Here is a 12,208-nt window from a genome sequence, read left to right as displayed (position 1 = left end):
CAGCCGCAGGGCACACCGGCCCCCAGCTCCCCGTGTCCCCAGCCCCCTCCAGCTGCCCCAGCCCCGGGGAAGCTCCCCACCTCGCCGCGGCCTCCCAAGCCCCATCCTAGCGTGGACTGGGGCACTGGCTGCCAGGCCTTTTGCAAAGAAAACAAGACTTTGAAAAATCCTTTCTCAAGCTGTACCGGGTCTCTGCAACCTTGGCAAAGCCAGGACGGGATGTCGAGCTGTTTGGAAGCTCTTAGGCTGGGTCTTGTGGCACGTTTTCATCAGCTGTGGTAATCAGCAGGTTTTTTGCATGCACTATATATATTAACTTAATGTATGTTACAATCTACCCTGTAATGGAAAAATACCGCGGCTGTCGTAACCAGTAACACTTTCAAAAGCACTTGACTCCCAAGTCACCCAGGTGCTTTTGACAGTGTTGCCCTGGGTTGCTATAGGAACCCTAATAGTTTTCCCATCTGACTTCTCCATTAACGCTGGGATTTATATTTAATTTGTTTTCCTTTTCCTCGGCAAGAAGCAAGCGCGTGTGCAGGGGGAGGAGATGCTCCTTGGCGGGTGTCTCCCGGCCATGCCAAAACCAGCACCGGGGACCAGAGCCAGTTCTGCCGAGATGCTGCCAGAGCAGCGGTGCAAGCAGAGCCCAATCTGCTGCAGGCAGGGAAGGGCACAGCCCCACTGTGCTGCCAGGAACCATCCGGGAGGGAGCTGATGCCCAGGGTGGCTTTATTACGGGTCTCTCCTGTGTTCCCAGGCTGGCGTGACAGTCTGACTGCCCCTCGCCCTCCCGCAGGCAGAGGGACTCACGGGCAGAGCATCCCCCGCAGCTCCTGGGGCGAGGTGACGGGCAGGGAGCAGGCGAAGTTGCTGCAGACATAGGCGGTGGCTTTCCCGTCCTTCCTCTCCAGGGACGCAAGGAAAGGCAACTGGCGGTGGAGGAACCCAGCGCTGTCTCCATCTGCTAGCATCAGCACCTGCCGGAGAAGGAGCTGTGAGAGCGCAGCCAGCTGCTCCCTCCCTCCCCGCAGACATGCCGAGCGCTGGCAGCGTCCCCCACGCACTCGCCCAAAGGCGGGAGGGGACGGGGAGCCGAGGGCACCCACGCCAGCTCCCCGCCAGGGTCCCGCAGCGGCCACCACCCCATCGCACCTGCGCTGCAGGGAGCCTGTGGTCCACACCATCCCCGACAGCTTTGCCTCCCTTTTCCCCACCAGACACCCGGCAGCCAGGGATGAAGCAGAGGGACCGGGGTACGCCAGCCCGGAGCGGGCTGCCCGAGCCAGCGGGCTCCCTGGGGACACCCAACCCCAGCCCCAGCCCCAGCATCGCTCCTTCCCACCCTTGCAGCCCAGCTCCTCCCGCCCTCCAGACGCTTCCCAAAAGCTCGGACACTGGGAGCAGTGGGGCAGGGGCTCTCCCGGCTGACATGGCAGCACCAGCCAGGGGTGATGACAGGGCTGCCGTGGTAATTAGCTTTTCTGAAAGGCAAAATGTTTGTCAAAGCCTCAGGGCTTGCAGGCTAATCAGGGGAAAGGCCAGGAGCTGGCAGGGAGCCTGGTGCCGACTCAGATGCGAAGGGCGAGAAAAGCGCAGACCCTTCCCAGGCCCAAGGCACAGCAGCAGCATCCCGCTGCCAGAGTGCACGGCTGTCCTTCACCTGTGCCCAGACCCAGCTCCGCATACGTGCCCACCGCCGTGCCTGCCGAGCACTGACACGCTCGCCACATGTTTGCGCTGCTTATGCCGGCACCACCGAGGGATGCCGACACCAAACGCTGCCACCTCAGCTCCCACCGCCCCTGCCAGCCACCGAGCAGTGGCACGCAAACCTCCCACCGCGGCACTGCTTGCCCGGCACACGGCATCCTCTGCCGCCAGCCCCGGGGCCAGGAGCGAACTCAGCGCCCGCACCCAGCAGGGACGCCTGTGCAGCCTCCCCCGTGCCTGGCAGGGGCTGCCCTCACCCTACGTCCCCAGGGGGTCACCGCGTCCCCGAGCCCTCGCCCTGGATAACGGCTGCTGCAGTCCCGTCCTGTCCCGATCGCCCCACATCTTCCCCTCGGCTCCTGCCTTGACCCAGCTCCGGCTCAGCCCCTTTCCCTGCCTGCCTCCAGCTCCCCCCTCAACCTCCTCCCCCCTTGCCTTTGTCTGGAATTAATTCCAGGAGTGATTAATTACCAATTCATGTCCAATCTGAAATTCATTATTCATTTTTCTCACAAGCTCCCTAAGGTCCTCTTGCAGGGCCAGGATGAAGGCGAGCGGCAGGCTAGCGCTCTGCAGCTGAAGAGATAATGGGATCCTTCATAATTACCCTAAAGACCATTAATAGGGCAGGGATCTATACCAGGAGCTGGGATCCAGCCCTGGAGCAGGGATCCAAACCTCCCTGCTCCTGGCACCGGGACCCTGGGGGAGCAGCCGCCAGCACCCGCATCCCGCTGCCTGCGGCTAAGGGCTCCTCTGGGCACGGGGTCCATTTAAACCTGCGACCTCAATGCCGTTTTATCATCAGCATCTCGTTACAGCAATGATTTCAATGTGAGGTTTGTAAGGAATTAATTACTGGAACGACCTAATTAATTGTGTTCCTGCAGACAAGCCTAGCCCCCAGCGCCCTGCCGGCACCAAGGGAGCGGGGGTGGCAGGGGACACAGCGGTGACATCTCCCCAACTCCTTGGCAAAGCTGATTCCCAAAGCTGCCGTGTCCCCGGAGCGGGTGACCAGGGCTGCTGCGCCTTGGGCAGGTTCGCGGGGGGGGGGAAGGAGAGATGGGGAGCAGCTGGAAAGGGCTGAAGGCAGGCGGGAAAAGGAGCACCCACGTCTCCCTTCCCCGTGCGATGTAGCACAGAGAGGGATGGCTGTCGGGAGGCGGCAGGCTGCTCCCGAAGGCAGCGTGACCCTCTGAGCAGTGGGATTCTCCTCCCTTCTCTCCATCACCTCTGCAAGGCGAGGAGCCATCGCTACTGCCAGGCTGTCCACGGGGAATGAGCATGGCACCGGAGAAACCCCCGTGGGCCTGTGCTCCTCTGGGGAGAGAGCCTTCCTGGCAGAGATCCTCCTGCCACGTTCCTTCTTCCAGGAAACAAACTCAAGCTGCCGAACGGGATGGCTCCTGATCCGTCCCACCATCACGACACGAGGCACACACAAGGGCAGGCATACCCAGACCTCTGGCTGCAGCCCCCCGTGCACCCCTCCACGCACAGCTCCCCTGCACACAGCCCGGGCGGGCACCGAGCACCCCATGGCTTCACTCCCCCGCGGAAACATCCATCCAGAGCACCCAGCCCTCCTCCTCCTCCATGCTCTGAGGAAGGCAACAGCCTGGGGGAGATGGACCTGCCCGTGGGGAGCAAGCATCCCCACCAGCCAGGCTCGTTACCAGCTTAGCAGGAGGGATCCAAGCTGTACGGGAGGAGAGGGAATGGCTGTGCTATTTGCTCTGCTCAAGACCCCGAAGCTGCCGGCTGCATCCCCCTGCAGAGCCCGCGCTGACTCAGGGGACCGAGGGCTGAACCAGCTGCAGGGAAAGGGAGGGGGTTAATCAGCAGCGGTGCTGAGCTCCCCACTGCCACCAGGTCCCCTCCCGTCCCTGAAAACTGGGTCACCCGCTGTAATCCTTCAAAGGGAGAGAGGAAGAGCGCGGGAGCAGAGGCCTTGCACACAGCACGGGGACCGGCATGGCCAAGGGCGCTGCTGGACAGGAGATGGGGGAGGAAGGACGGAGAGCTGCGTCCCTGACCCACGCCCCCAGGCAGAAGCTGTGACCATCCTCCAACACCGGCATTAAACACCGCTGGGCACGTAGGCAGAGGGTCAGGGACAAAAGCCTCCGTGGGCTGAGCTAACGCGAGGACAGAGCAGGGAATCCCGTGCTGGTGGCTCAGCCCTCCCCAGTTCACCCCAGCCAGGGTTACAGAGGGAAACTGATGCTTTGGCCCCAGTGCCAGCTCCCCACGTGCTGTGGCTCAACGTGCCAGTCCCTGGCACCAGCACCCTGACAGGCAGGGACAAATCCAGTCCAGAGCCTGAGAGGCTGAGCTCCCTTGCCCACAGCGCAGCCCCGCTTCCCTCGGCTCAACAGCCTTGCCAAGGCGTGAGCCATCCGTCCCCGGGGCAGGGACGCTGCCTGCCGAACGCGACGGGCGCCAGCTGCCGCGCTGCCCTTCCCTGCCAGCTCCGCGGGCAGCAAACAGCTCCGTCCCCGCGGCAGCACGGCCCCTCCGTGGGATGCACCGAGTGACACATCTCTGTGTGGGGATGCAGACGAGCAGCGCGAGGCAGTAACCCCAGCACACAGCGACAGCACAGCTCAGGCAAAGCTTTTGGGAAAAGCCAGGGGTACCCCCACCCGCAACACAGCCGGAGCGAGGTACCACCTTGCCACTTCCCAAGGATGCAAGGGTGGCTCCAGGCAGAAGGTGATCCAGACACTGGCTGGATCCGCACCGGGCATGACACATCCACACCAGAATGAAAGGTTTGCCCTTGGGAGAGCAGCACTGGGGATGCTGGGCTCAGGCTGAGAGCAGTGTAAACAGCCAGCAGCGACAGCAGCCGCTGCTGCAGCTGCTCCCTGGGCTGGGCTGCCAGCGCTCTGCGCCAGGGAGAGGGGTGCAGGGGCTCAGCCGTGGCCCTGCCGGCTGCGCTTACAAATATGGAGAGGATAGGATGCTTCCCAGAAGGGAGGCGGGACAGAGGAGGAGGAGGATGGATGCTACAGCTGCACTGAGAGAAAGGATGAAGGCCCCAGCAATGCAGGTGGCAGCAGGGAGCGGGAGGGCAGCCGACGGGGAGTGGCCGCGCAGGGGGCCAGGGGAGGGCTGGCAGGGCTGGCAGGCAGGACCGGCACCTCTACCTTGTTTGGGCTGAAGATGGAGTGGACGCAGTGCAGCATCTCTTTGGTGTCTGCTCCTTGGGGGTCCCCACAGATAACGACCTGTCCGGGGAGAGCGTGGGTGGCAGGAGGGAGACAGCAGAGAGCTGTGACTGCACCCACAGCACCGCTGGGCCCCCTCCCTGCAGCCGGTCCTGTAGGGGACACGAGCCCCAGCCCGTACCTGTTTGAGGGTGTGATGGAAGACAGCGGTGGCCCGGGCCATCTCTGGCAGGGCTACTGGGATCTTCTGCAGCCTCTCTGAGAAGGCAGCCAAGATCTGCCTGGCTTTTTCCACCCACTCTGTATGGCCGGAGTAACAAGCTGCTCGGAGCAGGTTTGTGACAGTGACAGAGTTGGCGGTGGGCTCTGCTCCGTCTTGGTCTGCAGGGAAAAACAGCTCCTCCATCAGCCCAATGCCTCACCACCCCATGGCTTGGTCCTCCAGCCAGGCATCACCCCTGCCCTCCCCAAGCTGCCCCACACCATAACCCATGCTGAGCACGGCCACATCCCCGAGCTCACCATCCTTCAGGCGCAGGAGCAGAGAGGGATCACCAGCCTCGCTGGAGAAATACGCAAAGCCTTTGGGGTCCCAGAAGAGCTTGTCTTGCATGTGCTGGAGCTGCAGGGCCCACTCCAGCCAGCCCTGCTCCAGCGAGGCTTCGTACAGGTCAAAGAGAGCCTGGATGACGAAGACGTAATCCTCCAGGAAGCCCTGGATGGGCACGGCGCTGCAGCAGCAGATGGGAAAGGAGCATCAGGGTCTCTGCGCTGGCCAGGTGGGAAATGTTCTCCAGCCCACCAAAGCCCTACCTACTGGTCTATGCTACCCAAGGAGATGTCACCTCAGAGCTCAGTCCAAGATAAGCAGTGGCTGTGCCAAGTCATCACGCGGCTCAGCCCCACGTTTCTGCACGGTTGAGCGGCAGCAAGGGAGGGCAGGGGAAGGCTTCTGCCAGCTCCAAAGATGAGGAATGGAAAAGGATTTGACCTTAATTCCTCCTCACTGGGTGCGAGGCACTAATCCATCCTAGACTGCACCAGAGGCAGCTCTGTGCAAGGCAAACAGCCTCCCTCCCTCCAAGTTCAGTCCTGCCTGGAGGAGGGGAGGACGTGGACCCCCGGGGGCCCGGGCAGCTCCCACCGGGTGGCCAGTAGGTCCAGAGACCACCAGCGTACCACTGCTCACCTCTGCTCCACCGTGTTGTCTTTGCCCCGGTAGCAGCTCCGCAGCAACCTCCCACTGGCAGGGTCGAAAAGGTGTCTCCGCAGGAAGGCAGCTGCCTGCGCAGCCCGGCTCACGTACTCCTGCTTGGCCAGGGCCGCCCCAGCCTGGGCAAAGCCCGAGATCATCAGCCCTGCGTAGGCACAGACACGGGGACAGGCTCAGGGGGGCACAAGGGACCAGTGGGGGTGTCACCATCTTTCCTTTAAAGGATGCTCAGCGTGAAGCTCATCCTCCCTGACATTTGAGGCCGGTCAGGGCTCAGTCATCAGCTCTTCCACTCAGTTCAAACGACTAAGAAAGTCACTTACTGTCACCAAAGAGAAGGACAGAGCACTGCAAGGCCAGCAAGAGCTAAGCTTTCACTTGTGGGCAGACACAGAGCTTAAGAGAGTCCTCCTGTTTGCAGGACGTGGCATAACTCCAGCTCACGCCAGCTCCAGACCCAGCTACCCAGGCATTTACTGCTGGGAACAGTGCCTGGGGTACTGCAGTTATTACCTGCTGCAGGACGCCTGGACAGACAGACAGACACAGAGCTGTGGTCCCCACGCTAATGCAGCGGTGGAGATGGGCTCTGTGCCCTGCCTGCGTCCTGAATCCCCAACTCGGTCCCCTTCCCCAGAGCCCAAACTGGGGAGCTGGGCTGAGCCAGGGGAAGAGTTTTGCTGCTCTCTGCTGGCAACACGGGAGGAAAATAAAGCCAGAGCAATATCCCGACCCTCGGCAGCCCCACGCCTTGCAGGTGTGGGGCAGCTTCCCCCAGGAGCTCCCACAGCCCCGGACCCCAGCCCACCCACTGCCTCCCCAGTCCCAGCAGGACGCGTTGCTACAAGCCCCCAAAAACGTGCTGGGCCCGGGCAGCCACGGAGGGGTGCAGCCAAGGCACGCACCCCCAGCGCTGAGCCATCTCTCACCGTTCCACGCTGCCAGCATCTTGGTGTCCATGTGTGGCCGTGGCCGCTGCGCCCGGGCTGCAGACAGCCTCCGCCGGCCCTCCCGCAGCAGGGCACCGAGCTGCCCCAGCTCCAGCCCGAACCGGGCCGCCGTCAGCTCAGGGGAGCACCGGACAATAAGGACGTTCTTGCCCTTCAGCTCCTGATGGGGGTCCTGAAAGGAGAGCCGCGTTCTAGGAACGTTACCGGGCCGAGGAGGGGTTGGACCCCGCGTGCTTTGGGGCTGCTCTGCCATTCCCCCACGCCCAGGGGTGCGGGTCCCCCACAGACGCTCCCGGTACTGGGCAGGTCTTTGCTCTCCCTCACCTTCATGGGGCTCACGTTGCCAGTCTCCTTCACTCCGTAGTGGTGCATAAAGACATCTCCCAGGGTCGTCCCCTCTGTGGCCCCCTCGACAGGGTCAGGAAGGAGAGCCCGGATTTCCTCGGCTGCCCACACACAGAAAGCTCCTTCTTGCTTCTTTCTGGATGTGGTGGTCGGGTAGGAATCCGCATCTTCTGCGCTGTAGAAACCTCCTGCCTGGGAAAAGAGCAACAGGGAGACCCTCCAGCTACCAGGACAGCACCTTCAGCCAGCTCCCCATCGCTGCTGGGCTGGCAGTCTGGGCAGAGAGCCGCAGCAGTGCCCCAGCCCCAGCTCAGCTGGGAAGGGAGGGAGGGAAAAGCAGCCCCCAGCCACGTCCCAGGGCAGGGTAAGCAGCTCCCTTTGCCCCAGCTCAGGGAACAACCTGCCTGGTCACTCAGGTTCCGCGAGACGTAGAGCAGAATATCTTGGGCAACATCGGCAAAGAATTCATCGCCAGAGATCTGCGGGAGGCACAGGGTGGACGTCAGTGTTACGAGGGGCAGAGACACAGCGAGATAGAATAAGTTATTCTGATTTAAAGAGCTGGAAAAGGGGAAGAAACACATTTGAACGTCCAGGGATTTTAAACGTGGGATGGATTCAGAGTAAGATCCCTGATAGAAATGTACAGGCACTAGAGAGCAACCCTGGAGTTACAGCAAGGTCAGAGGCAGCAGCACGTGCTTGCTGACTCTTGCAAAGACCAGCCAGAAGGCCGTTCCCTCCCCCATTACGCTCAAAACCCTGGGGCTGAACCGTCATGGATTTGTGCACCGTTCCTGTCCAGATGAAGACCAGTAGATGAAGGGGAACATGGGACCGCTCCATGCCCATGGGATGGGCAACATTTTGGGAAACAGGCTTCGAAGCTGCTCCCCAAACCAAGGCAGCCCTCCCCAGCCAGCACTCCGTGCCAAGTGAGCCCCCCTGCAGAGGGATGCCACAGCCGTACCTGAAACGCTCTGCTGTACGTAGCTGCCAGCTGCCCCTGGTCGTACAGCATCTTCTCAAAGTGAGGGACGTGCCAGTGCTGGTCAGTGGAGTAGCGGTGAAACCCCTGCAAAGACCAAGAGGACACATCTCCACCCCACGTCTCCACATCTCCACCCCACGTCTCCACATCTCCACCCCACGTCTCCACCCAACACCTCCACCCCATGCCTCCTGCACATGCCAGGGGTTTACCCCCGAGGCTTCCCTCCTACCTGACCGATGTGGTCATGGATGCCCCCATGGGCCATCATTTTGAGTGTATGCAGAGCCATCTGCAGTGCCCGGGCACCTTCTGGAGTTGTCCGGTGCAGGGCCCAGTACGTGAAGAGGAAATTCAAATTCACTGAAACACAGGGAAGAAAGTGGGAGGCTGTGGGGTGGGCTCTGCCCGCCGGCACTGCCTGCCCCACGGCGGGGCTCAGCAGCAGAGGCCAGACTGACCTGGGGTGGGGAACTTGGGGGATTCGGAAAAGCCACCATAGTCCTCATCGTAGGAGTTGGAGAGCTGCTGGAAACAGGTGGCCATCACCTCTTTGGATGGTGGGGGTGACTCCTGGCCCCGCGCACGGATCTCGGACATGTGTAGCAACGCTTCCAGGATCTTCTGGCTGTTCGCCAACAGGGCACTTTTGTTCTCCTTCCACTAAGATGCAGAGTGAGAAAGTCAGTTCTTCCATTTTTTGGCTTTCTGCTTCCTGCATTGCACCAGCCGAAACTGCACCTTTAGTTCTTGGTCCCCCTCCCCAGCTCAGTTCCAATCCGTCTCTAACCCAGCCAAAGCTCTGACATGTTCTCTGGGCTACTGCTTCTCACGACTGTATCTCTTGACTCGGTCACCTGTCAAGCCCAGACCAATTTCCCTGCAGCCCCTTTGGTTGAGCACTGCCTGCTACACCATTCCTGCTCTGTACCTGCTCTGCGATTCGGAGCAGCACAGTCCGAAAGCCAACACGATGAACTCCATCTTCAGGAGGGAAGTATGTCCCCCCTGCAAAGGGCTTGAGGTCTGGAGTCAGCCAGACGCTCATTGGCCAGCCACCTCCACCGCTGGTTGCCTGAAAGACAAACCACGGGCGCACCAAGGTCACACAAGAGGCACCCTCTGCTCTGTACCCTCCGGCACATCCAAGCGCCTCACTTGAGGACAGACGCGTGCTTCTTTCCCCCCTTGTGATCATGCATGGCCCCATTCAGACCACCCCACATACTGGTTCTTCTTGTCTGAGGAACATGACCGTGAACCTCAGCTTGAGAGAGCCAGTCAAAGCCTCCCGAGCCCTGCCCGTGCCTCCCCTACCTGCACGAAGGTCATGTACACTTTGTCCACATCTGGCCGCTCCTCACGATCCACTTTGATGCACACGAAGTTCTTGTTCATAATCTCCCCGATCTCCTTGTTCTTGAAGGACTCTTCCTCCATCACGTGGCACCAGTGGCAGGTGGAGTAGCCAACTGAAAACAAGCGCAGGCGAGTGAGGAATGGCCCTTTGCAGAGAGCGGGACACGCATTACAGGGAGATGGCTCAGAGGTGGGGAACCCTGCTATGGGCAACAGCTGCTGCGCCCCTAGAGAAGAGATGGAGGAGAAAGGCCTCCTGCAAGCATGGAGGCTTGCAGGGCCTCCTGGGCTCTCCAGCTCTCGCTCCTAAAATCTGGCCAAGGACTCTGGTCCTTGATGCAGCCCATCTTCAGAGAGAGCCACTAAAGCACGTGGCCCTTTCTTGCTAGCAGTGCTCAGTGTCCGTCCTTACCTACGTGGCTACTCACACCAGCTCAGGACGCAGCCCGGCTTATCTGGTCATCTACTGAACAACACATGGGAACGTGAAATATGTCTTGTTGCTGGTTACCTGACAGGAATATCAGCTTGTTTTCTTTCTTTGCTTTATCAAAGGCTTCCTGACCCCAAGGGTACCTGCGGAGGGAAGACAAGAGAGGAGCTTCAGGGGTCACCGCTGCTGGGACCCGGGCTCCTCTAAAGCTGCCTGAGAAGCTGCTGCCTGGTGGAGAGCGGTCAGGACAGCCGGGGGCATGGCTGGCTCGGGAGCGCGGACCCCGAGCCTGCAGGGAGCCACACAGGAGGCCAGGCTGCTTCGCCTGCCACCGCTTCCACGGCAGCGAGTCCCTCAGCCCCACGGACGCAAGGAGAGGAGGAGGGAGAAAGCCACCAGCCGTTCTTACCAATCCACGGGGTTGTGAGCATGCTGCAGGAGGTAGGGGGACTTCTCGTTAATCAGGCGGTTGGTGTGACGAGGGACGCTGGGGGGGCTGGTTGTCCCCCCCGTGGCCATGGTCAGGCTCCTCGTTAGAAACGTGCACCTGTGACGCCAAACAGCCTCATCGTTTCCCTGCTCGCCGCAGCAAAGCACAGCCCCTGGAGAGAGCTGCGACACCCCAGACCAGCACCGCCTTCACCCCGGCTCCTGCGGGTGCCCAGCGCGGCCCCGGGACGGGGTGCTGCTCCCCGCTATTCGCTCCCCATGCCAGGGGAACCGCTCTCAGCCCCAGAAGTGGGCAGCTCCGCTGTGGCTTGGTCCCCCTCCATCCCCCCCAGGACCCTACGAAGTCCTCCCCACTTGCTGAAGGCTCAGGCGAGGTTGTTCTCCAGCTCAGCACAGGCATGGCCCCAGGACTGCCACCCCCGGGGCTCCCTCCCCTCCAGCCCCCAGCCCACCACCAGCACCCTTTGGGGGCACAGCCACCCGACAGCCGCGGCTAAGGGAGCAGCATCTGTGGGACTTGACCTGTGTGTCCTCAGAGAGGAAAATCCTCTCCCGTGGGTGCACGGGTGGGTGCATGGGTAGGTGCGGGGTCAGGGTGCGGGCAGGGAGGCACAAGTTCTTCATGGTGAGGGGAGCGATGAACAGGAGGGGACCAGAGAGATCCTCCTGCTGCCGGGTGAGAGGCAGGGCTGGGGCGCAGGGATGCAGGGCTGGGGCGCAGGGATGGGGGGGGGGGGGGGTGCAGGGATGCAGGGCAGGGGCACAGGGATGCAGGAGGGGACGCAGGGATGCGGGGGGGTGTGCAGGGATGCAGGGCTGGGGTGCAGGAATGCAGGAGGGGACGCAGGGATGCGGGGGGGGTGCAGGGATGCAGGGCTGGGGTGCAGGAATGCAGGAGGGGGCACAGGGATGCAGGGCAGAGGCGCAGGAATGCAGGAGGGGGTGCGAGAGGGGTGCAGGGAGAATGTAAAGTCATGCAGGGGGTATAGGGATGCAGGAGGGGTGCAGGGAGGATTTCAGGGAATGCAGGAGGGGTGCAGGGATGCAGGGAGGATGCAGGGGGATGGAGGGAGGATGCTGGGCAATACAGGAGGGGTGTCAGGGTGCAGAAAGGATTTAGGAAGGATTGAGGAGGGTGCAGGGGGGATTTAGGGAGATGCAGGAGGGGGACCGGGCGTTGCAAGGATGCAGGGGAATTTAGGGGGGCGTGGGAGGCGCAGGGAGGACGCGGGGGACCTCGGACAGTGCGGGGAGGCGCAGGGGGAGGCAGCGGCGCTGCCGAGGGGCCGCCAGGCGCCGCAGCGATCGCTGCCCGCCGCCCTGCGGGGCCGCAGCCGGGGTCCGCAGCCGCCCGCCCCCGGGGGCCGGTCCGCCCCCGCCCCTCCCGGCGCCCCCCGCCCGGCCCCGGCCCGGCCCGGCCCCCCGGTACCTGCGGGCCCGGCGCAGCGGCGCCGCCAACATGGCGGCGGGGCGGGGCGGAGCGGAGCGGCCGCCGCTCCTCGTCCCCGGCCCGGCGCCTCCGGGGCGGCCCCGCCGCCGCCCGGCCCGCCCTCCCCCGGTCCCCTCCCACCCCGG

At 62.5% G+C, this 12,208-nt stretch overlaps 1 protein-coding gene across 2 annotated transcripts; it reads right to left on the bottom strand.

Annotated features, from left to right (window-relative positions):
* Nucleotides 1-718: 718 nt before the first annotated feature.
* SPATA20 (spermatogenesis associated 20) lies at nt 719-12,180 on the bottom strand. 2 transcript variants are annotated; one of them, XM_087750396.1, is made up of 17 exons: nt 12,063-12,101; nt 11,156-11,302; nt 10,593-10,730; nt 10,262-10,326; nt 9,709-9,863; nt 9,323-9,466; nt 8,853-9,054; nt 8,624-8,754; nt 8,371-8,475; nt 7,801-7,879; nt 7,380-7,588; nt 7,035-7,227; nt 6,082-6,250; nt 5,415-5,623; nt 5,074-5,273; nt 4,872-4,952; nt 719-983 (listed from the first exon to the last, which is right to left on the bottom strand). In XM_087750396.1, the coding sequence occupies exons 3-17, from the start codon at nt 10,700-10,702 to the stop codon at nt 813-815; spliced, it is 2,223 nt and encodes a 740-aa protein (XP_087606522.1). In that variant the 5' UTR covers nt 10,703-10,730; nt 11,156-11,302; nt 12,063-12,101; the 3' UTR covers nt 719-812. The 2 variants fall into 2 exon arrangements, with proteins under 2 accessions (XP_087606522.1, XP_087606521.1); XM_087750395.1 differs by lacking the exon at nt 11,156-11,302 and having other exon boundaries at nt 12,063-12,180.
* Between the last annotated feature and the right edge of the window lie 28 nt (nt 12,181-12,208).

The sequence above is a fragment of the Nipponia nippon genome, unplaced genomic scaffold (assembly GCF_047370975.1).
Source record: "Nipponia nippon isolate SJK-2023a ecotype South Korea unplaced genomic scaffold, ASM4737097v1 scaffold_14, whole genome shotgun sequence".
In the NCBI taxonomy this organism is placed as follows: Eukaryota; Metazoa; Chordata; class Aves; order Pelecaniformes; family Threskiornithidae; genus Nipponia; species Nipponia nippon.
Note: the sequence above shows the minus strand (reverse complement) of the source record. Positions and strands in the feature narration are given on the sequence as shown.

Coding starts and splice junctions, on each gene's coding strand:
- SPATA20 (XM_087750395.1), bottom strand. CDS start 12,094: ATGTTGGCGGCGCCGCTGCGCCGGGCCCGCAG. Junction 7,228..7,379: donor GCAACGTGAGCCCCATGAAG/GTGAGGGAGAGC, acceptor CTCTCCTTTCAG/GACCCCCATCAGGAGCTGAA. Junction 4,953..5,073: donor TCCATCACACCCTCAAACAG/GTACGGGCTGGG, acceptor CTCCCCGGACAG/GTCGTTATCTGTGGGGACCC.